Source organism: Astatotilapia calliptera, chromosome 22, assembly GCF_900246225.1.
Source record: "Astatotilapia calliptera chromosome 22, fAstCal1.2, whole genome shotgun sequence".
NCBI classification, from domain to species: domain Eukaryota; kingdom Metazoa; phylum Chordata; class Actinopteri; order Cichliformes; family Cichlidae; genus Astatotilapia; species Astatotilapia calliptera.
This window is the reverse complement of record NC_039322.1, coordinates 23,794,334-23,818,347: the sequence shown is the minus strand read 5'-3', so window position 1 is coordinate 23,818,347 and position 24,014 is coordinate 23,794,334. Positions and strand designations below refer to the sequence as shown.

The following is a 24,014-nucleotide window of genomic DNA, read 5'->3' as shown; positions in this document are numbered from 1 at the left end:
GCTGCATAGAATACATATGGCAGGGGCCAGTTAGCTAATAGGACTCATTAAGTAGTTCCTGTAATGCTTGTTATTTTAGCATACTTTTGTTATTAATGGTTGCAATTTTAATTTATAATTATAAAGAAAGTTGAATACAATATATATAAATGGCTCAGCTGGTAAATTTCCCAGTACGAGAGGCTCAGTTTTGTAACTAAAATAGGAAAAAGATAGCTCTTGTGTTTTATTTAGCTTGGTAGCTATTGCTACCCAGTGATCATGGTTCAAGCAGTGACAGTTAAAAAGAACGAAGGACTGTAGGAAGGAATATTAATACAATAGAAGTTCAATCAGATCCTCCAGAGCAGTACACCTTAAACAGGCCATCACAAATGAACTCAAAGTGATAAATAACCATTCATGCACACTTTCACACCTTTGGGCAATTTACAGCCACCAGTAACACTAACATGGATATCTTTGGACCAGTGTTGGGAAGGTTACTTTTAGAATGTATTCCACTACAGATTACAGAACACATGCTCCAAAATGTATTTTTACTGTATTCCGTTACGTTACTCAATGAGAGTAACGTATTCTGAATATGTTACTATATAAAATAATAATAAAGCCTGAAATAATTATAGCTTGTATTCATTTTCCTGCTAAAAGCATGTCTGTTAATGACTTTATTGCAGTTTATATTCACACATGTCTTTAATATCTTCGTAGACTCATCAGCCACCTTTTAATGCTTATAACCGACATGTTAAATCAGCCAATCACGTGGCAGCAACTACATGCAACATTTAGGCATGTAGACATGGTCAAGCTGACCTGTTGAAGTTTGACGTGACCATCAGAATGGGGAAGAAAGGTGATTTAAGGGAGTTTGAACATGACATGGTTGTTGCTGCTCAGAATCTGATCTACTGGGAGTTTCCCACACAACAATCCCTGGAGTTCACAGAGAACGGTCTGAAAAAGAGAAAATGCCCAGTGAGCCATTGCTCTCTAGTGAAAAGGCCTAGTTGATGCCGGAGGTCAGAGGATAATGGCCAGACTACTTGGAGCTAATAGGAAGGCATCTGTAACTCATATAATCACTGGTTACAAACCAAGTTATGCAGAAGAGCATCCTTGAGTTCACAACACGTCAAACCTTCATCATCTACACGAGCAGAAGACCACACTTAATGTCACAGAACAGGAAACTGAGGAAACTCATTAAAACTGGACAACAAGAGATTGGAAATATGTCATCTGGTCTTATGAGCCTCGATTTCTGCTGCAACATTCGGATGACAGGATCAGAATTTGGCAGCAACATAAAGCATGGATCCATCCAATGGTGGGGGGGATATCTTCTTGGCACACTTTAGGTCCATTAGTATCAATTAAGTATTGTTTAAACGTCACAGCCTACGCGAGTCCATGTTCATCCCTTTATGACCACAGTGTACGCATCTTCTGATAGCTGCTTTCAGCAGGATACAGCTCCATGTCTCAAAACCTCAAATCATCTCAGACTGTTTTCTTCAACATGACCGGATGTTTACTGCACTTAAATGGTTTCTATGGTCACCAAATCTCAGGCAAGTACCTAAGGAGACACATTTAGGATGTGGTGGAAGAGGTGATTCCCATCACGGATGTGCAGCAGACAAATCTGCAGCAATTGTGTGATGCTACTGAATCAAAAATTCAGAGGGATGTTTCCCATCAATAAGTAATCTTTTCACTCACTGTAGTGCACATCTTTGCAATCAGGAAAAGCTACTAATCCCATTTCTCGAGAATATCATCCTGTTTGTTTTAGGTGCTTTTCCCCCACTCATCTGCACAAATCAGGTCCAGACACTCATTCTTCCACATTCGAGTGGGAAAAAGGAAACATGCACAGGAAAAAAATCTTTTTATTTAGGTGTTTGACTTTCAAGAGGAACTACTGCGAGGGGCTTGAATGTCAGCACTTGAACCGGTTAACAACCAATCATAGCCCAGCATTTATAAAGACCACCAAGCAGTCTGCAATCCAGGGGCTAAGCGAAGACATTACAGAGAAACAATGTTGTATGGTAAATTTTAAAAAACAAACAAATACCCCAAGCCTTTAATAAACACTAAATCCTGTGAGAGTAGTCTGGGTGTCAGTTATTGAATAAAAATGATGCTTCCAGACATCCTGTCCACTGTCACCTAAAATGAGCTCGTCTGGTATATGACAGGTACCAAAGCTCATCTGTTGGGGCTGTGTCATTACATCCAACAAAAATAAGGTTATGAAATAAGATTATCAAAATGCTTCTGTAAGATGACAAATATCTGACATGAGCGACGTCACTGGCATTTGAAACCAGTTTATTTTTTCTAATTAGACTCGCCGCCTGCCACTGTGACATTTTTTGGTTATTGCTCACCTCTCATTCACCTGTGGCCAGCCTAAGTTTAATAAGCAGCCTTCGTCATATCCCCTCCACGAGATCCAGATGGTGAATGGGTAATGGATGATGACTGTAGACAGACAGATGAACGCAATACACATCCTCGCCGTCGCGTGTCGAGTTATTTGTGAGCACCATCTGCTGGAGGAGGCCAAGTAATCATTTCCTGCGTGTGTGGCTTTTCTTTACGTCGTTATTACCCCCTCTTCAATTCTGAGTCATGCTTTAAAACTCCATCACACAGAAAGGGAAAAGAAATCCTATTAATAAATGATTGTTTGATGACTTTTTATTTGGAAAAACCCTGATTACATGCTCACCCAGATACTTACAGCAATGTGTGGTTCTTGGTTAAAGCACTACAAATAATGGTTCATCTACACATGACATTATAGTGACTGTGAACAGTATATATATACAGTCTGTAAGACGATGCTATTTTTTACAAAAAAGATATCTTAAAATCAGGATTTTTAAAAATAAATAAACACAAGTGCAAACTATGGTTGCGTGAGCGCCTTTGGACCTGCATGACAAGGGAAAAATCACAAAACACAAGGCTGAGGCACTGTATTGCTTCATTCTCTTCAACCATAAAACAATAAGGGAAAAATAGCTGAAAGCTTCCAACCACGATAAAGCAATCCCTCAGTGTATTGATCTCTCCAGTTCAGTGGAAGTACCATCAGCTTTACTGTCTAACGGCCATTTAGAAAATGAAACTGAAGTACCTTTAACACTGGCGTGAAATCTATTTGATGATTTAGTGAAAGTGACTTGTCAGACTCACACTTAATCCCTTCAAAAGAAAGGAGAGAGAGACAGAGGATGACATATTTTATGAATTCGGTGTACTTTTTTTTAAAACCACTTATGAAATTTTCATCTGCTAGTATTGAAGTAGAAAGGCATGTTTCAGTGCTACAGTGACTACAAATAGCCAGCCAGTGCATGGAAGATTTAGCAGAGTGCACCTGTGTGAGTCTGGATGTGCGTGGGATTCTGTGGATGTGTTTCAGAAAAGGCAAGAGTGGGAGTACTACATCTAGCCAGCAGAGTCAGTCTCCAAAGCAGGAATCCGAGTGATATTTCAGTAGCTCGCTTTCAGTGTATTCTGTTTTAACGGGTCAGTTCACCCAATTATGTAAAATTAAGTTACATAAAACTGGCTTTGTGTGTCCAGAATTTTAGATATCTGAATATTAGAGAGTGAGCAGAGATTACAGCAGCTCTATAAAGAGTGCTTTGACTTACATGCAAAACTCAACATGCTAACAATGACAAGGAAAGACTTCCAGATGCTCAAAAGCATTTCATAGGGGGTGCTTGTGCATCCATCCATACATCCTCTGCCTCCTCCGGGTAGGACTTGTCATCAGGTGATCCTATTCAGATGCCTGAACCCCCTCAACTGCCTCCTTTTGATGTGGAGTAGTAGTCCTCCAAGTCTGGCCTGAATAACTAAGCTCCTCCCCTTATTTCTAAGTGAGACCCATTTCTGCTGCTTGCATCAATTCCACAGGGTGGGAACAGCTACCATTAAGGGTTCCTCCCTTAATGGCATGTAAATGCTATAAATTCTTTCCTGATCAATCCGTGGGCATTAGAAAATGACAAAATATTTATGTATATTATTAGCTTCCGATTAAGAAAACTTTAGGTAAATGTGTTTTTATTTCCGTGCAGACATATTGTCAGTTTTCCACTTTAGATTAATAAGAAGCATTTGTTGCTCACGGACATGGAAGAAACTAGTTACCATCTTAAGAGTTAAAGTCAAAATAAAGCTGAGGTGGGTGTGTTTGTTTTTAATTTTGCAGGAATTCTGGCAAAAATTTAAACTCAGACCTGTTGCAGCTAGAGAGAAGGTGAGCCTCTCCATCACTTTTAGTTAGTCTCATCATTAAAACCAGAACTACCGCAGGTGTTCGAAATATAAGCAGCTGCATGTATTATTCAGCACCTTCCCACTGTCTATCAGAAAACTGACTAAGTGTTCCTTCCTAGACCCGTCCTGTGAGATCCAATCAAATTCACATTTAGCACTCTTGGCTTTTAGAAGCATGACGTACCTGAACGGCATAATTAAATGACTTTTTTCCCCCTAAAACTGCATTAGCCTTTTCCCCTTAATTTTTACATAATTAAATTAAAAAGAGTTCGCTTCTCGAAGAAAAACACTAATTTTTATAAAAATGAAGATGAATGCAGGTGACGTGGGAGCACTTGTTTTCAGTTCGGCAGGAATTCTGGCAAAAATTTTAATTCAGACTTGTTAAAGCTAGAAAGAATGTAAGCTTCGTCATCACCGTTTAATTTAATTTAATAACTGAAAGTCTTTAAATGTCACTGTTCAGTACTTACACAGAAGAGCCTCCAATCTGTCCGGTCATTTTAGCAATATCTCAAAATCTGGGCACGCAAAAGCAAAAGTACAGCACAGACAGTATAGAAGATGTTGCTGTGTAGTTTGGATGAACTAACCCTTTAAGTTATTTTTCTCTTCGTTCAAGCGTGAATCACCACTGTAAAGCACTACAGAGGTGTAGTGTTTGTGTAAAACTGTAGCTGTGATTAGAAATAGGTCAGTAGTGCCATGTTGCTGTTGTACAGTGGAAATATTTTTATGGGCTCCAGGTGACTGATCAACAGCCAGTCCTTGGCCCTGCTGGGCTCCTACTCATCTACCCTGTTGGCCAGCAGCTATCCAGACTACTCTTGGGGCCCTGGGGCTTTCATGACCATGCTGGCTCCTACCATGCCTGGATAACTCCGGTTCCTCCTCATTCCATCAGGTCCAAAAGGGGAGCCAGATCTACGCAGTCCACCCAGAGGCCCTAGCATGGGACCAGGGCTCATCGCTCTGCTTCCGGGGGCTCCAGCCACACCCAGACGCTTCACCTTGTCTACCAGGTTCAGATTGTGGACGGCCACGCTAACGTCTGTTTGGCTTTCACAGTCCCTGCCTCGCTGCCTGCCTCTCATCCCCCCTGTCACCTCCTTCAGGATGGAACGGGCTGGTTTGGAAGCCAGGAAGTTCTCATAAGAAGGACTCTTGAAGTCAAACCCAGCGGAGCTTGGCACAGCTGAAGCTCCCTGTCTTGTGGGAGAGTTTGGAGGGGTCGAGGGTCGCATAGGATCGGGATTAGGTGTTCGGTTGGGGGCAATGGAGGTGCTTAATAGGACTCCTCCGCTGCCCTGACCCTGCTCCAGGCCCTGGCTCTGGTGATACACAGCTGCTGAGATTCCTCTCTCCTGGAGAAGACGTACCAACCCCAGGGAGGTGCTGGTGGTGCGTGTAGCATCTCTGCACAGACATGAGACAAAATACACACATAATGTCCTTTCTTAGAGGAACAGTTCACACCAAACTCAAATGCATATAGTTTTACTGCTGATTATTTATCCAAATAAACAGCCAGCTATAACCAAGGAACTACACCTGTCAACCAAAGGAAGCATTCAGCCCGACAGAGAGGGAAGGCATTAATGCTTACAATACCACAAGTCTGTGATCTCATGCAGTTGAATGCAAACTTACTTTTTCTATGCACTCAATTAAATATGACATTATATAAAATATGAAATTAGCTAAAACAATCTTTTGATTTTACTTTGTCTTTTAAATAAAAAGGAAAATGTCAGAATATGCAGTTTCTTGCCTGAGGTTAGTTGAGGATTCAGAGGGCCTGAGACTGAGCCTGCGGGACGTGCAGGGAGTAGCAGCAGGAGTACCCAGCAGAGTGCTGGTCATCACACAGGAGGACGATGCAGGCACTGGGTTTAAACTGGAGGGAATGAGAAGATTTCATCTAGGTTAACAAAAAAATATAAATATATAAATCACACTTTCAGATGGTCTCATCATTAAAACCAGAACTACAGCGGGTGTTCAAAATATAAGCAGCTGCATGTATAATTCAGCACCTTCCCACTGTCTATCAGAAAACTGACTAAGTGTCCTGCCTAGACCCGTCCTGTGAGATCCAATCAAATTCAGAATGAGTGCACATTTAGCACTCTTTCGGCTTCTAGAAACATGATGCATCTGAACGGCGTATTTAAATGACTTTTTTTAAGAACTGCATTCGTTTTTTCCCACTTAATTTTTCTTGTCACTACAGTGTGTGAAGTGGCATTAAGTGCCGTTTTAACTTTCTAAAAGGGTGAGCTTCTCGAAGAAAAACATTTACTAATTTTTATAAAAATCAGAAAAAAGCAGAAAAGCTCAACTCTGCAGGAGTCAGTTATAGATAAATTTAGTCAGGGTCACTCTAAAAAGAAAAAAGATATTTCCATGTGCAACGATGTCCATGGCTCTGGGAAGCATTCAACAAGCCCCCGGCTCTGAGTAGAGTAGCATTAAAAGGTTATGCTGGGGAGGAGGTGGGTTACAAAGCAGCATGCAGATGTGCACCAGGTATAGGCAGGCTAAAGGAGCTTAAAGAGTGTGCCCATAGTGAGAACTGTTATCCTCATCACCTGCCTGAACTAACACTATGTGTGACTTTCGGTGGCTCGAATAATAACAAAGAGTCGACTCTGATCACAGACACTTAATGATGCCACTCACCTTGGCGTAACCCGCGTCTGCTCATCAGTTGGATGGAGGATCCGACAGGTTGTAAAGGTGTAAGTGGAGCTGGTGTGAGCCATGCATTTACCTGGGTAGTATGCAGCTGGAAGTCAAACACACACAGCCCGTCACTGTCAGTCACCACATTTTAGCCTTTTACACATGTTCAACAATGTGGAAGTATTTATGCACTATACTGCCAGAAGTGTTTGCTCACCTTCACACGCATATGAACTTGAGTGAAATCCATTCTTAATTATACTTTTGGCAGTATAATGTATTTAGAGTCAATGAAAATTTGCTATATGTCCTCACCCAGAGCATCGGTGTTGCTGAGGTGTGGTGATGGTGAGGGCGGAGAAGGTGGGGCCAGGGTGACTGAAGGCTGTACGAGGTTGGCGTCACTTGTACTGGAGGTGGGGGCCACTGCCGGTGAGGCAGAAGCTGAAGAGGTGGGAAGATTTTGGAAGTATTGCTCTCCTGGTTCATCCTCCTCAAAGCCGCCCCATGGGTACGCCTTAACACAAACAAAGAGCCATGCAGGGAAGGGAGAGGAGTGCTTTACAGGTGATAAGGTTTGATTCTCGTTACCAGAGGATGGGCCTACGTTTAAACCAATACAGCGGTACATGTAATCAACGGAGATGGTTTAGCGTGAACACAACAGATACACGCAGAGAAACCTCACACACAGACCTGCTCCAGCTCTAGTTCTAGAGGTCTGTAGCCCTTTGGCACAACTCCTGGCCTGGCGTCCAAGATCACACCCAGGTGAGGCTGGGCTAACTGCTGCCAGTGGTGCAGAGTGGCAGATCCTGGTGGAGAGAAGTGGATTTAACTTAATGTACTTAACTCCACCTGCACCATCTCCAAACACACAGACAAAAAAACATTTAGGGGAATATGAAACGTTTTCAACTGGCTGCTTTACCTTCAGCAGATGTTTTATACCTTAAATCTCCTGAAAATACTTGTTAGCATTTTAAAAGGCATTCCTACGTTAACAGGTTTTAAGAATTATATGTAACTGAGAAGTAACTAGCAGTAACAGCAACAAAACCGATATTGTGCACACACATATCTCAGAGTGTCAGCCAGTAATTCATGCAATTAAGAACAAAAAGTATTTTAGATCCTTTTCTCTAAAGAGCTCATCCATTCAATAAAAAAGTGAAGATGAAGCTAATACTATAAGTGAAGAGGATGGCAGAGAAAGGTGAATATCAAAAAGCTATGATTATCAGAGGAATGATATGAAAAGGAAATGAAATGGAGGAGCAAAGCAGAATGAAAATCTTTTTATTAAGACAGCCACATGGATTAATGGCAGAAAATAAACAGACAGCAAAGAGGTGACAGAGTGAGCAGTGAAAAAATGAAAAAGCTTAAAAAATTCTAAGTTACGAATGAATATGGACAGAACAACGTGTATAAATATATAAGAATACATATAAACAAATCCACAATATCAGGGCTTCTGCACGGGGGATAGATTCAGTTTAAATAAAGTATAAAATATTACCAGCAGAGGGCAGCACAGGCCAAAGGAACATGTTTTGAGTGGTTCTATTCTACTTAGCATTATTTTCTATTGCATACAGAGTATACCATTACATATCATAATAAACATAGCCAAAGTTTCATATAAAGACCTCAGAGTATGTGCAAATAATCCCTGAAGCTCGCGATTCAGACTTCTCTTAATGGCCAGCAAGAGCAGGTTTCCTTAATTTTGTCAACTTTGACAGCAGTGTTGCCAACTCCTCAGTAAGGAAAATCGCTATTGGTTGTCCTAAAAATCGCTAGAAGTCGCTAAATGACGTCATCACTTAATTAGCATAATTGGTGATGCTTATGTATTTGCAAACTATGTTGTAGGAGAGAGAAATAACATTGTGGAAGAGACATAAAGTCAGTAAAAAACAGCCTAAATGCATTTAGGATATATTTAGAACTACAAATTAAATTTCTTTTAGCAATTATTGTTTTTTTATTATGTCACAATTCCAACTCTCCTCCTTTATCCAGGCTTGGTACCGGCAAAAGTAACCCGAAATAGGCAGTCTGGCGGAGTTACTTTTTGTGTTTGTTTGTGTGTGTTTTTAAAGTAGTTTTAAACCTTGTGATCCACAAAAAGTAAGAGTAAAAGAAGAACCGACTGTTATAGTTAGGGCGGGAGCAGCGGCTTCATGCGCGATTCATTTGCAGTTTGGACGCGTAGGGGTGAACACAGTAGCGGTTTTTGATACGGGCGACACAGGCGGTTTGCCGGGGCGGCATCGTAGTGGGGCGGCATCACGGGCATCGGAAAAAAATAAAAATTTACTCGTACTCATGCTGCTCCGACATCATGCCAGCGCATATTGGGAATGGCATAGGCACCGATCGGTTTTCTATCGCCCGTTTGCTGGGAGTAAGGGCGCCCTCTGTTTGCGAGGTGCGCGGGTTGTTGCGGCACAGGGAGGAGAGGGCGGGGCGGCGGGGGATTCTCTGGCTGGCTGGAGCAGCATCTAATAACCAACTCGCAAAATAAAACAAAATAAAAACAAAACAACAAACACGAAAACACCAGACATTATGATACAGACTTAATAATATGCACCGATGTTTTTTCGAAATTCTATAAAGTGAGCGCGAGAGCCCTCGGTGCGCCTGCTTGCTGCTGAAGTCAAAGTAAACTTTATTGTCATCTCCGCTACATACAGTCCAGTATATAGAGAGACGAGCCGACGAGGCTCCAGTTACAGCAGTGCAAGTAAACAAACAATAAATATAAGAAGAGTAAGAAAATAAATATACACTCTAGGACCAGGGGTAAAGGGATCAATAACAATTTAAAATTTATAATTTACAGTTTGATGATTTAAAGTCTCACACACAACCCGTCGATAGGGGAGGGGGACCGGCTGCTTCCAAATAGAGCACATTTCATTCATAATGTTGTAAATCCAAGCCCCTTATCTATTCATGATTTGAATCCTGGGTTGTGTGAAATCCCAGAAATAAACCTTAGACAAAGTGAATCTGTGAACTAAGGTGTAGGTCTGTTAGGTTATGTTGTGGTGATCCTCGGGTTGGGGGATGGGTGTTCATACTGGAGTGCAAAATTAAAAACAATGGAAGATGGACAAGAAAGTTCAAAGCCATCAGGTCCTCAGTTTAGAAAAAATAGAAAAGAAGATGAGGAGAAACGAGCAAATGATACAGGTAAGCAGATGTGTCATTGGATAATGGCAGGTCATCCTGAAACAATCAGAATACTTTATTAATCCCTAAGGAAATTATGTGTGTTACAGTTGGTCCAAGAAGAAATAGTAGCAGTAACAGACTAAACTCCAAACAATACATTATGTTACAGATTTTAATATTAATTAGTCATTGTCAATTGTTGATTCTTCCTGTTCTCATTGTATGACGAATTATGATGGCTGTTTGGTAGCCGTTTGCATACAATGCATACTCTCTCTCTCTTCATATATGTGTGTGTGTGTGTGTGTGTTTCTCTGGCCAGAGGGAGTATTCGCCCAGGGCGCCAAACAGGCTAGGGCCGCAACTGGGTGAACATGTCCTGTTTTGACAGCAGCTGGGGGCGACTTCTGCGTGAGGACGATCCGCCGCCTATGAGCGCTTTGGCACGGGTTGCTTTTTAGAAAAAAAGTCGCTAAGGGGATCTGAAAACTTACTAAATATAGCGACAAACTCGCTAAGTTGGCAACACTGTTTGTCAGTAGAGTTAAACCTTCTGTTTGCGAGGGACAACCAATCAGAAAACACGCGCCTTAAAAAGAACAGGCAGGAAGCCACAACAGTCCGATTCTGACAACGGTACCAAGGTTCAGTAAAGATAAATAAGGTTAGTTTGAACTGTGAATCATATAAAACTAATCTAGCACAGAGTCCAGTAATAAATATTTGGCACTGATCTGGAAATGAGCATAATCTTCTTTAAGGTTAAATCTAAGACACCAGCTCCTTAATTGTACATGCTGACTGAATACTACTGTGACTCTATCACACTGTATAGACCTAAGGTCTGCCTGTTTCCCCTTTTAGCCCCCGATCAGTTCATGAGCAGCAGCCAGTGATTTGGATAGACTCCGTCTTACTTCCTCCGTGTAGTGCATGAGTGCTCAAAGCCACCCTCTGGGCTGGGTTTCTTTGTAATAGCTGTGTGGAGATGCAAAGCTGCCAGACTTGTGATGATGCATCAGAGACCAGAAAGAGTTGAAGAGCATCAGAGACAGGGGCCTCTCTGTCCACTCTTGCGCACTCCTCATCTTCTTGCTGCCGGCTCGGTCTCTAGCCCACCTCCTTCCCCTCTCCCTCTCTATTCCAGCTCCAGTCTTCCTCGTCCATCCCCACACTCTCTCCCTTTCCCCTTGACTGCCATCTTGCCTCCTCTCCCCCTCTGTTCCCCAGCCCTGCCTGCTCCCTTTTTTTGCCCCGGCCCCTCGGTGCCTCTCTCCTTCCAGGTTCCTCCCTGCCTTGCCGTTCGTTCCGTGCTCCCTTTCTACCTCACCTTCGAGTGGTTTGACGATCTGAAGCTTGTCGGGGAGGTAGGGCCCTCGCGAGGCCCAGAGGTGGAGGTTTCCGAGGGACATGATGCTTTCGGATGGGGTTAAGAGACTCTCCTGGCTGAGGGCATCGTGGAGTCCAGGGTGCCCTCCCCGCCGTCGCTCTCGCTCCTCTTCAAAGAAGCGCCTTTCACTTAAATTGTTTTGTCGGCGCAAAGACAGGCGACGCAGAGCAAGCCGCAAGTCCTCTGCCCCACTTGCCTTCTTCTCCTGGCCCTCTGTGCTGTTGACAGAGCAGAGTTAAAACAAAAATCAATCAAATGTTTTAAAATAAAATCATTCTTGAGAAAACTGAGTTTGATTCATACAGATGACAGCAGCTTATCTCGGTCTTACCTGTCCTGATTGGATGCCGTCTCCATTAGGATGCTCTGCGTTCGGTTATCAAGGACTACACTTTCTCCACTAAGGTCACCTCCAAATATGCTGGAGTGGGGTGTGGAGAGACCACTCGATTGGGGTGACGTTCGAGCTGACAGGGACTGGTTAGAACCCGGGATGTTGGAGTTGGTTGGAGTCAGAGAACGCTGACGAACTGTCTGGTTAACATTTTTGACCGTCTCAAATACACGTTTCCGATGGACCCTGCACAAAGTCAAACATAGTATTATACTGATGCTCTTCAACAGTGGTTCACAAACCTTTTTACCTAAGTTACTCCCAAAGATGGACTCAAGAACGCTTCACCAAGGTTACATTTATTTGAACTCTTAACATTAAACAAATCCCAACTTTAAGTCGAGTGTTTAAAGCGACTAACAATCAGAGTGAAGAACACCATCCACCATAGCCATGTGAAAAAGAAAGTTTTCTTGTGACACTATGGAGTTCTGTGAAAAACTAATACTCCATGTAGCTTATAGAACCATCAGTAATAACCTGAAGCGATTGTTTTCTCTAGGACTTAAGCCATCTCTCACATTGTTGTGGAGGAATTTTGGTCCACTCTTCTTTACAATGTTGCTTCAGTTTATTGAGGTTTCCAGGCATTCATTTGTGCACAGGTCTCTTAAGGTCTTGCAACATAACTCAGTAGAGTTGAGGTCTGGACATTGACTGGATCATTACAAAACCTTGATTCTTTTCTTTTTCATGCTTTTGCACAGTTGTTGCTGTGCTTGGGATCATTGTCACTAATGCTAAGATTTAGCTGTCAGACAGATGGCTGTGAATTATGACCAGAAGTCTCCAGAAAGCAGTGGAGTCCAAGAAGTAGCTTTCGATTTTTGTGCAGTTTCTTAAGCATTGCATGGTTTGAACTTTGGGTGATTTTTTTTGGACGCCCACAACTAGGAAGACTGTAGTACTATGTTAACACATACCCGAATGCTACAGACCAGGAAACTGCCAAAAGAGAGATACCCACACTTGCTGATGATCAGTTAATCAAGTGCATTTGATTATAAGCACCTGGCTGCAACTTACCCTTTTAACATGGTGTGCTTAGTTTTTCACAGAACTTCATGACAGCTAATAGACAGTAGTGTCCATTATTAGCGATTTAATAAGCAATTTCTGTATGATTACCATTCATCAGTTACACTTCATTTCATTACACTTTACATTTTAACCAGTCTTTTCCTAGTTTAAGCTACTACTTTATTATAAGTGTATTCATTAGGTTTTGTTACTATTTTTTTTAACAATTTAACTATTATAGCTATCAATTTTAGCTAGAATGATATTTAGCAGTTTAGCTAATCCTCTCCTCTTGTATCAGATCTGGTATTTAGCACAAATTAACAGTGTCTGTGTATTTTAGCTATACAGCTTGCTAAATAAAAGTCTGCTAGCATTAGCTGATAATTTAATACGCCACCTGTTCATCCAGACATGGTAACTTCAGGCTTCTAAAAAAGAACATGACAGTGGCTACAATGCTAATGCTAAAGCTAAACATTTCCAAAAGTCCAAACTCAGTAGGTGAGGTCACAGTGGTTACATTCCTCTCCTATACACTGTATTCATAACTTAGACTAGATACTATGCTTATGTACAGTGGCGGTGCTAGCCTGTTTGGCGCCCCGGGCGAACACTCCCTCTGGATTTCGCACAACCCAGGATTCAAATCATGAATAGATAAGGGGCTTGGATTTACAATATTATGAATGAAATGTGCTCTATTTTGCAAGTTGGTTATTAGATGCTGCTCCAGCCAGCCAGAGAATCCCCCGCCGCCCCGCCCTCTCCTTCCTGTGCCGCAAGCAGCAGGCGCACCTCGCAAACGGAGGGCGCCCTTACTCCCAGCAAATGGGCGATAGAAAACCGATCGGTGCCTATGCCATTCCCAATATGCGCTGGCTGATGTCGGGGCAGCGTGAGTACGCCCCCCACCATGATGCCGCCCGGGACAACTGCCCGTGTCGCCTGTATCAAAAACCGCTACTGCTTATGTATACTTTTAGAAAAAGTTTTGAAAAGACTTTTAGTGAGCTATGCTGGCTAGTTTATCAGTTTTTTTGACAATTACTTATGCATTTACTTTTCACCGTAGTATATTTATTTTGGCTATTTCTACTGTCTGTCCATTACTTATTGCCAACTCTTTTGATCAAACAATTCCAAAACCTGTTCCCATGTTTGGAAATTGGCATCTAGTATGCATGCATGAATACCTACTTCTGTTCTTCACACTCTGGGTCATCAAGACTCAGCTCCTTCCTCATCGTTCCCTCAATCTCAGCTGCCAGAGAGTCCTGCAACATATAAACTTTTAAGAGGGGAAGACAATGCCTACAAGCAAAGAGAGGCACACACACTTTTACAGTAACTCACCATCGGGTACAGTCCCAGCGGGTGATAGCGGCGTGGGGTTCCTGCAGGGTAGTTTCTGTTTCTCAGGTTCTTCAGCTCCTCCTGAGCTTCATGCAACATCTCAATGCACTCTGAGTACTTCTCTTCTAACTCCTGGAGCTGTTGTATTGTAAACACAGCAATTAAACTCACATTCACAGTATTTAGGGAACAAACTGTGATTGGGGACAAGCTTGGAAAGCAAAGAGAAGTTACCTCTGCTGTGAGCTGCCTTTGGGCATCTTTAGCTGCCAGCAGGTGTTGAGAGAGCTCCTCATTTTCCACTGCATACTAGACACACAAATGCAGCTTTGACTGAGCAAACAGCTAAACAGGACAAGACCAGTAAAAATATAACCAGTCAAAGTATATACCTGTGTGCTTATATACTCACAGATTTGGCTTTCTTTTGCAGATCTACTATCTGAGAGAGGAGGTGTGTGATCTCTTCTTGCTGTCGTGATGCGTCTTCAGTCTTACGGGCCAGTTCCTCCGCTATGGCAGAAATCTGAAGACTGGACAACCCTTAAAGTTTGACAGGGAGTTCAAAAAGAGCACAGAGAAAAATCGACCGGTAAATTGAGTGTTTCGCTTTTACACTCAGCTCCCTCTTCACCACAACAGACCGGTACAGCGTCCGCATCACTGCGGCCGCCGCACCAATCCGTCTGTCGATCTCCCGCTCCCTTCACTCGTGAACAAGACCCCGAGATACTTAAACTCCTCCACTTGGGGCAGGAACTTGTCCCTGACCTGGAGTGGGCACTCCACCCTTCCACAAAAAAAAACATTTTTTCACTATATATTTTTCAGCCTGTTGTCTGCTCTTCAAAAATGTTGATTAAATCCAATTAAAAATTAGATAAAGTTGTAACAGAATATGATTCTAAATGAGTTGCGTCATTGCCATAGACAATATAAAAGGTTGATGTAGCTACCATGACATCACTCAATGATTTCTGAAATACTGCTTTGACGATGCATTTTCGCTGTTACTTTATTGCAAAGCCGCAGATGTGATGAAGAAGAAAGAGTCTCACTATGAAACAACAAACTCGAACTACTACCAACTACTTGACAAGATGTGACAAAATGTGAAAATGATCAGCTATTGAACTTGGAGTTTGTTACCAAAGATAACCCTTCACAGACTTAACTTTTTATCCAGCATGATCCAAACCAAGTCAAACTCAGCAGGAAAGTGTTTAAAGAGGTCAAGTCATAAAGCCATTTTCTCGTAGACTTTTGGGACAGTTACATATAGGACTGGGAGTCTACCACAGCTTTTGCCATCCAGTAGAATCCAGATTTAAGGCACTTCCACTCTGGCTTCAATATTCTGCCCTGGAAGCTGCAGCCATATTATATACTGTAGAGTGATTGCATTGTGTTTTTATTCAAATATTACACAGCATGCAAACTCTCGGAGGGAGTTGTGTAAAGAAAAACAGGCAATTTCACACACAGAAGCTCCAAAAAAGAAATTGGTGGCAAGACAAAACTCACTGAGCTCTTTGACACAGTCGTTCACAAGCTGCTGCTCCTTTTCTTCATAAGTTTCGGTCTCTGACTTTAGATGGTTAGCCTGCGAGTAGACGTCCATAATTACACAAAATATCTGAGCCGTTTCGGTAACTCACCTCCCGTGTTTTCCTCAATACTGCGTGTGATACCTCTGAGCGGAGTGACAGGTTCTCCTCTTCCAGCTCTTTGAGTTTCTTTTGGAGCGTGTCGCTCACAAAGCCTCCTGAAGCAGTTTCCACTTTGCTTTTTTTACCCCTTCAGGAGACAAACACAAATTTTATCATGGAATTTACAGCCAGTACAAGTGAGGTTATATTTTTACACCTGTGAAATGGTAACAGTATTCACACATTTTAGGAGTGACATTAAGAAAGGAAACTAACGTTGGGGAGCTGCTGGATTCATCCTCGATCTCTTCAGCTGCATTGGTGTAAAACTGCAGCAGCTCATCCTTGAGGTTCAGCTCATGGTGCAGCTGGGCAACCTGCAGGAGGACAGGTACTGTTCAACACCTGTAGCACCAAAACATTTTTTCCTGGTCTAAATTTCTGTGAGGCATACCTCCTCTGTGATTTGTCCCACTTGTTCCTCCAAATACTCCTTCTGCTCTGTGAGAGTCCGGTTCTTCTTAAGGAGCGACTGGCCAATCTTTGCAGCAAGCTCCAGATCTCTCTCTTTCTATTGGTTGCAATGTAGGAGAAGCAAACAGAGGAGAGGAACATCTCATTATCATTTGGTCTGATTAAAAAAAGAAAAGCTTCAATTTACCCTCATAGAACTGGCAAAATTAAAATACCTCACCTCTTCCAACAAACGTGTGACAGCATCAATGTCATTGTAGGTTTTCGTCATCTGGCCCACTCTGTCTGCACATAGCACTGTGGAAAAAACAAAAAAAGAAAACCCAACCGAACATCAAAACACCGAATGACCTTCTGGTCATCCCATCACTTGAGTTGTGATCTGCAAACATGTGTGACTGCATGCAAAAACGGCCCCATTATGTAACACAAAGAGTATTTATACACTCAGAGGAAGTGGATGTACCACGTATAGCGTGCAACACTTCCATCACCACTGTTTGGAAATGCACGAGCAGGCGTTAAAGGGGAAAGGGTCGTGTTCCATGGCGCACAACGTGTGGCTCTGCTGCCGCGGGGTTGGCAGCAATTATTGACTTCAGAGCTCGAATCGATAACGTGCTGCACAAAGTTATCGAATCCATTATGGTAAGCCTCTGTAATCCTGTTGGTACTCTAAACAACACAAAAACTTCCCATTTCTGAAAGCAAATTTAGGTGATGGCACTGAAATAGTGATCAGCGCTGGTTTACAGGGGTACAACAGATAGCCGTGGAAATTAGACAGGAGACATGCGTCATCTTAGTGAGGCGAACTAACTAAGAAACAAACACCGGAGCAAAACTATCAGCAAGAAATAATACAGCTTTTCTGCATTACTGGAGCTCTGAAATGATGAGACTGCAGCCTGTAATCCACCGCAGTCAGGAAGCAAAGAGGAACAACGATATTCAACAAAAATCAGAGTGCTGAAAAGAAACTAATATCCCAATCATTTGATCGCATCTTAACATTGAGCAGTCCTCCGGCCCACACTCATCCCTTTCTAATCTTTGCTCTTGCTGTCCGTATCCTCCACTTGCCTTGATAACAATCGACCGCTGGTCCAAAACACTGATCCATTTGCTTTCTGTCTCTCTCATGCCACTGCTCAGCTACTGTATCACAGGCTCACAGACTATATTACCCTCCACCCACACGGACGTCCCTGTGTTGGTGGAGCGAGAACATGGTAGGCGGAGAGATGAGAGAGAGCGTGTGTGCATCCGTTTTGGTTCCACAGCTGCGGAGGTGAAGTGGAAGTTGTGTTATGATTGGACAGGCGAGGATGCATTATCCAGGACAGAGTCAATAGAAGTGACTCCCACTTCTCTCATTTTCACCTTTCTTTCATTACCTCACTTCCTCTGTCTTCTGACTCATTCTTTAGCACCGCTGCTAACACAATAGACTGGCAACCTGTAATCAAACTTCCTCAGCAATTAAACAACTTAGCTGTATGCTAAGATGTCAAAGCTGAAATCATCTGAGCAAAGATCAGGGATGAGTCTATCTGAACTGTAAAAACTCAATCTTAGAAATTATAACTCTACCAATCAATCTCAGATACGCACAAAATAAATGAAGAAAAAAATTCAACAATGTTTCAGACAACATCCTTCACGTGACACGATCTAACGTCTCAGTAAGCCAGTCAGATTCTTCCTCTTTTCATTAGATGACCTAAATTCTTCTTCACATCTTTCCATCGTGCAAGTTTTCCATGTGGGTCAAGGAAAAAGTCATTTGCAAAAGCCATAGGAGAGATTTTACCAACTATACAACCCCAATTCCCAAAGTATTAAGTAAGTGAAAATATGAATAAAAAGATAATGCAGCGATTTCCAAATCTCATAAACCCATATTTTATCCACAAGAGAACACAGATAGCAGAAAAAATGAAATGTTTAAACTTAACTTAAATTTATCATTGATTTGCAGATCAGTGCATTCTGCCTTTATTCACATTTTACACGCCGTATTTTCGTTTTGTCCACTTTTTCAAACTGGGTTATTAGAGACAACCATGTGGACAGAAGCTGAAATACCAGCTTTATCCATACAGGACAAAGACAGACGAGACTAGATTAGAATAGAAAACAAACAACCCAAATCTAACATTAACATCTTATTGAAGATCACTCTACTCAAATGTATCTGATCTTCAAAATGTCAATCACATCGTGTTGTGTCACGCCCACCAGCTGCACGTCCTCCTTCATCTGCATCTTGATGATCAGCATGTTTGATTTTGCACAGATTTTATGGCGGACGCTTGGTGGCTCGGGTTATACTTTATAAACAGATGCCATCAAAGATTCAAAGAACAATGTAATGCGACGACAGCAAGAGTTAATATTGTTTAATATTGCACATTAATCTTTAATGTGAGAAAGCCTCTGCAGAAAGCGCTGTCCTTACTCCATAAACCTCTTCTGCCTACTCATAAAGCAGCGAATTAAGCAGAGTGCTGATATGATATACGGGGAGCGCAGCAATTATCCAGAATAAACAAAGATGCATTCATGTTTCAGGGCCAAACAGAAATAAAGGGCTTGGTATCCAAATGTTTTTATGGCTTAACTTTGAGCATTAAGTCAAACAGATTCATAAAAGACATCAAAGAGCTATTCGAAACCTGTCTTGTTCATCTATGTAGGAGGGGTTCTCAGAGGATTTTAAGGGAAAGACCCATAAAGGCAAGTAGAACACCCGAGTACCTCTTTATAACATCTACCCCATTTGAGTGCATGTCGACTACAATTTGTACTTTTTGCTGTCATTAAAATTATTTGTATTCTAAAGCTTTTCAACTGAAACACTTCTGCAATTTTAATATTGATAAACCATGTTTCAGTTTTAATCCTGCAGTTATAACCTGAAACCTTTAAGTAGAGAGTTCTATTATCATTGCCTTCGGCAGCTTTTCCTTCTTGCTTTCAGTCTGTCTCGGTGTGAAACATTTAAAGTACTGATCGCGCAGACTTACAGAAGTATTTTAGTGTCTCTTCGATCTGCTCGGTGGTCAGGTCGAGCCTGGCCTCAGGAGCGACGAGGGGCGTGTGGAGCCAGTCGTCATGGTCGTAGCCGTAGACGGTGTCAGCCCGCAAGCGGTACACCGGCAGCTGCTCCTCCAGAAGACTGATGATCTCAAACTCCGGCAGGTCAGTGCTGTTACAGACATCTGAACATTAGAGGGAGAGAGAGAGAGAGAGGGGATGAGGGTGGATGAGACGGGTGGGTTTTTTCTCATTCCCTGCGTGACCACAGCGAGTCAGGTTTGTGATGGCCGACATTAAATCTGATCAAACATTTGAAAGGCAAGTTTACGTTTAATCAGAGACAAAAAATATTCTGCTAAAATAAAATTAGATAACTCTTCACAAGACTCTTTTTTTTTGGTAAGAGGACCTGTTTTAAACACAGCCAATGTTTCAAATAAAGACATCAGACAGCACACGGCTCTGGCCCCTGGACACCTGTGGGTTCAAAGCTAATGTTTACGCGGAGCAGCCAATCAGGTGAAAGCCGGCTTAAAGGAAGCTGAGGGGCTACACCAGTAGCACAGGATTGTCTTGATCTGTCAATCATGCAAAGCTACTCTAGTAGAGTCCATGAATGAAACTATGGAGCTGGAATTTAACATAACACGTCCTATTTAATGTGAAATATTTTGAAAAACAAGCAATACTGTACTTTAAAAACAAAAAGAAACACTTGTGCATTTTAACTTAATTATGACTGCAAGCTTAGAATGGTAAAAGACTAGTTTCACCAACTGGTATCACTTTACTTTGATTGCATGGCTACATCCATGTGCAAATTGTGGAAAAGTAACTTTTATTTTGAAAAATTACGTTTGGAATTGCACATATAAAATTGCGTTTTTTAAGAAGAAGAAGAAGAAGAAGAAGAAGAAGAAGAAAAAGCAATACTTTATTAATAAAACTATTTAAAAAAAGATTTATTAGAATAGTAATTTCAACACTGTCACCAGACGGTGAGCTGCATACTCAAAATTTTGTTGCTATATTTGGATTTTTGGATGATCTGAGTTCTTCTGCACCTGTGATGGTTTCGGCGTCCCTGCAGTCGGGAGGCTCCGGACGTGTCTCGGGCTGGTTGTACTCGCCCTCGCTCACATACTGCTCCTCGTGGTTGTGCCGCCGGTCGGGCTCAGGCTCTGACTCTGGGTCCTGGGACAAGGAGGGGGCTGGGGAGGCCAGCTTGGCTCACCTCTCGCTAGCGGAGAGAGACGGGGGCCATGGAGCCGGAGCTCCACTGTTGTAACGGTGACACGGGACAGACGATAGACAGCAGACACAGACACCTGCAGGGGACAGAAGAGAGGAGAAGGAGAGACCTTTACTTTTTCTGCTGCTGTGATCCAAAGTCCACTTCAATCAGTGTGTCTCTCTTTCCCTACAGACTCTTTACCACAAGTGCTGCTGTTGACTCTGCAAAGTGCTTCCTGCCAACAAGCTGCATAAAACCACAGCCTACCCACTGCAGACACCAGGTTTCATAAGTTGCAAGACTTAAATAAAAACAGACGGTGGTTGGAGGGGAACATTTATGCTTTTCTCCATTTCCTGTCATATATACAGTACAGTAGTGGATGCCCATATGAAACATGGCCAAAGTTTCAAATCATGAGCTCAGGATATGTGCAAATAATGTCTGTGGGTCAAAAGAGTGGGCTTCAGACCTCTAAACTCTCCATTTCTAACACTTTTCCTAACATCTCCAGTTGATGTCAGTGAGAGTGGACATCTCTGGGACAATCATCACAGGCATCCAGCTCTGGCTTGAATCACATAAGCTCCACCCACCTGCTTTTAAACCTTCTGTTTGTGAGGGATAGCCAACAGGAAGAAAAATGGTGCAAAGGCCTTGTAAGAGCTGTAAATCATGCAGATCTACTCCAGCAGACTCCAAATGAATAAAAATAAAATATGGAGCTGGAAATGAGCATAAGAGGTCCCCTGTGCAGCTCTTTATAAAGACATTATACCGAAGAAGAGAAGAAAGAGTGTTCTACCTAATAGATCCAGTAACTTTAAATTAAAAGGACAAACCTTTTAGCTTCAGCCTATTCCAGCTGACCTCACAGTCACCTTAGACGGCCTCTTTCGCAGTCACACACTGTACTGGGATCCCTGTCTGAAATAAACACACCGGTGCTCATTCACGGTGACCTTGTATATTTCAGTTTGCATCCTGCAGGGATCAGCGTGTCGAGGCAGGGTAAAAACACACACAAGCCAGATGAAACAAATTCACCTGAGCTCCAGATCAAACAGCCGGTGCTGCAGCTCTGAACAAAAATAGAGCCTCACTAAAAGTCTCTGTGAATATGCATGAGTGTTTGTGTGAGCCAGTTGCATGAATAGCCGGTTACCTCTCTTAAGAGAGACATGTCGGTGCAGAAAGTGTATGTATAAAGGGAGGGACACACGGGCAAGCACGGGTCTCTGTCATCACTGTAGCTGCAGTGCAACCTTGGAACGTCTTTCCCATTGCAGCAGTCTGAAAGCTGAACTCACACTGCTCAATGTGACAGCAGCATCTTATGGGAATTTATCTATTTTTAAAAACCTCACCACATACTCTGTGGGTGAAAGATGACTTCAGATATGAACTGACAACACACACATGCACCACATGCAGATTTGGGATTAAAACAACACATTAAAGCTGCAATCCCGTGCTGACGAGGATAAACGTGAGGTGCTTATTGGATGTCCTGCAGGCCCAGATATTACAACTGTCCCGCAATGAACGCTAACAGCTGCTCCTGCTGATTGTGCTGCAGTAAATAGGCCAGGGTTCATTCAAGCGTGGGGCATACACAATGCCATGTCTGAGGGCGTGGCTTCATCTACATCAGCACCCGTCACGGATGCGAATCTGTGTTTTTGCAAATCGTGTCACCGTACAAGTATGACAGTAAGTACCAGGACCTGATCAGTTGACCTTATGATGCACGGCATCGCCATTAAAAGCATTTAATCGTGACAGCAGTGCATCTGCCACTACACGGACACTCACGGTGACGGATCCAAGCACGGTTCCTTGTCCGTAATCCAGAGAGGACTCGGGTGAAGCTGAGCAATCCTGCAGCTAGGAAATGTTTAGACAGTGAAAATGTTTCCAGGATGGGCAGCCGAAGACGGTGTCTGCCACACAGTCCTCGGTCAGGCCGGGCTGAAGCGCCGTGACGGGGGATTTGCGCGGTCTGGACTCTCGTTCCTCAGCGCAGACACCTCTGGATGATCAAGATCACCTTAGACCGCTGTCCCGACTCGCTCCTGACCTGGTCCACTGCTCCAGCCTTTCAGCCATCTCCCTCTGTCTCTCTGTTCTCTCACTTTCCCTGCGATCAACCTCCCTCGCCACTGTCACACCACACTGCATTAGAATAATAGAACTTCTGGCCGAGACCTTCAAAATAAAATCTCTATTCCCTAACAGCTTTAAAAAAAACGTGGATGCATATTTTGCACCGTAGTAAGTATGCTGTTATCACGCGCCTGTAGAATACAGTGAAAGTGCACAATGATCATCTTGAGATTAACTTCTATTCCCACTTGATGATTTTAATATTTATTACGGCTTAAGTTGAAAAGTTTCGTACTTAGTAAACGCGTTGATGCTTTTAATTGTAAGGCGCGGCTTTATTTCGCACGGTTTCCTGGGTAACTGTATATGACTTCACTTTCTTCCCACCCTGCTGCCACCCAGAAGACTCCCAAACCAGAGACCCAACCCGTTCTGGACCGAGCATCAGTGACGTCACACGCGCCTAACAGGAAGAGGTTGGGGTGATCATTTGCGGGCAATTTAAAATTATAGGATCTTTACAGCTTTAAAAGCTTGTAAGGCTAGTTTTGCTGTAATCATGATAAGGAACACATTTAATTTCTAATCAAGAAATGTATTTGTCCAGAACAAAGTGGTCACGCTGAGCAATGATATTCTTACTTTGCGAGATTTCCTACACTCAATAAATAAAATAAATATAATAAAGGAAGCACTGTGTACAGAAGGGTAGAGAGTGGTCAGAATATAAAGTGCAATTAGTTATCCATATTATTGTAACGTCGAGACATTTAGAGTGTTATTATATTTTAGATTAAAAATAAAACTTGCATTTTGTGCAAAGTTACAAATGTACAGGTCACGACAGATAATCACGTTTCTCCCACAGGTAATTTTTTTTTTTTAATTTATTGTTGATGACACACAACTTCAGTTCCCAGCAATCCTCAGTGTTTTCTATTTGATCAACTGCACAAGTGAGAGAGGGGTAACTTAAGTGAGACCAGCCACTCAGGTCCTCTTTCTCACTGTTTCTCAACCATTTTTCATCCTGTTCTGAAAGCCAGCTGCATCAGTGCAAACGAGTAGGTCTGAAACCAGAGGTGCCACCCCTGCACCTCCATTTTTTTTGTCTCCACCAAGCATAAATTCTGTGATCATATCAGTGCAGCAATATGC

The 24,014-nt window shown here is 42.5% G+C and overlaps 1 protein-coding gene across 2 annotated transcripts; it reads right to left on the bottom strand.

The window, feature by feature from the left end:
- Positions 1-2,877: 2,877 nt before the first annotated feature.
- trak1b (trafficking protein, kinesin binding 1b) lies at positions 2,878-20,739 on the bottom strand. Of its 2 annotated transcripts, XM_026155620.1 has the most exons (18): positions 20,581-20,739; positions 19,504-19,698; positions 16,695-16,771; positions 16,455-16,571; positions 16,277-16,377; positions 16,043-16,148; positions 15,876-15,954; positions 14,764-14,894; positions 14,586-14,660; positions 14,352-14,489; positions 14,196-14,272; positions 11,913-12,161; positions 11,522-11,799; positions 7,699-7,817; positions 7,318-7,519; positions 7,000-7,105; positions 6,089-6,214; positions 2,878-5,733 (listed from the first exon to the last, which is right to left on the bottom strand). In XM_026155620.1, the coding sequence occupies exons 3-18, from the start codon at positions 16,743-16,745 to the stop codon at positions 5,139-5,141; spliced, it is 2,550 nt and encodes an 849-aa protein (XP_026011405.1). In that variant the 5' UTR covers positions 16,746-16,771; positions 19,504-19,698; positions 20,581-20,739; the 3' UTR covers positions 2,878-5,138. The 2 variants fall into 2 exon arrangements, with proteins under 2 accessions (XP_026011405.1, XP_026011404.1); XM_026155619.1 differs by lacking the exons at positions 19,504-19,698; positions 20,581-20,739 and adding an exon at positions 17,558-17,810.
- Positions 20,740-24,014: the final 3,275 nt, after the last annotated feature.

What these genes read in the sequence shown, in the direction of transcription:
- trak1b (XM_026155619.1), bottom strand. Translation starts at nt 17,597, where the DNA reads ATGGATCAGTGTTTTGGACCAGCGGTCGATTGTTATCAAG. An exon ending in CCAGAGTGTGAAGAACAGAA is followed by an intron (nt 12,162 to 14,195) that starts GTAGGTATTCAT and finishes GACTTTGTGCAG; the next exon opens with GGTCCATCGGAAACGTGTAT. An exon ending in CAGCAACACCGATGCTCTGG is followed by an intron (nt 7,106 to 7,317) that starts GTGAGGACATAT and finishes TTTGACTTCCAG; the next exon opens with CTGCATACTACCCAGGTAAA.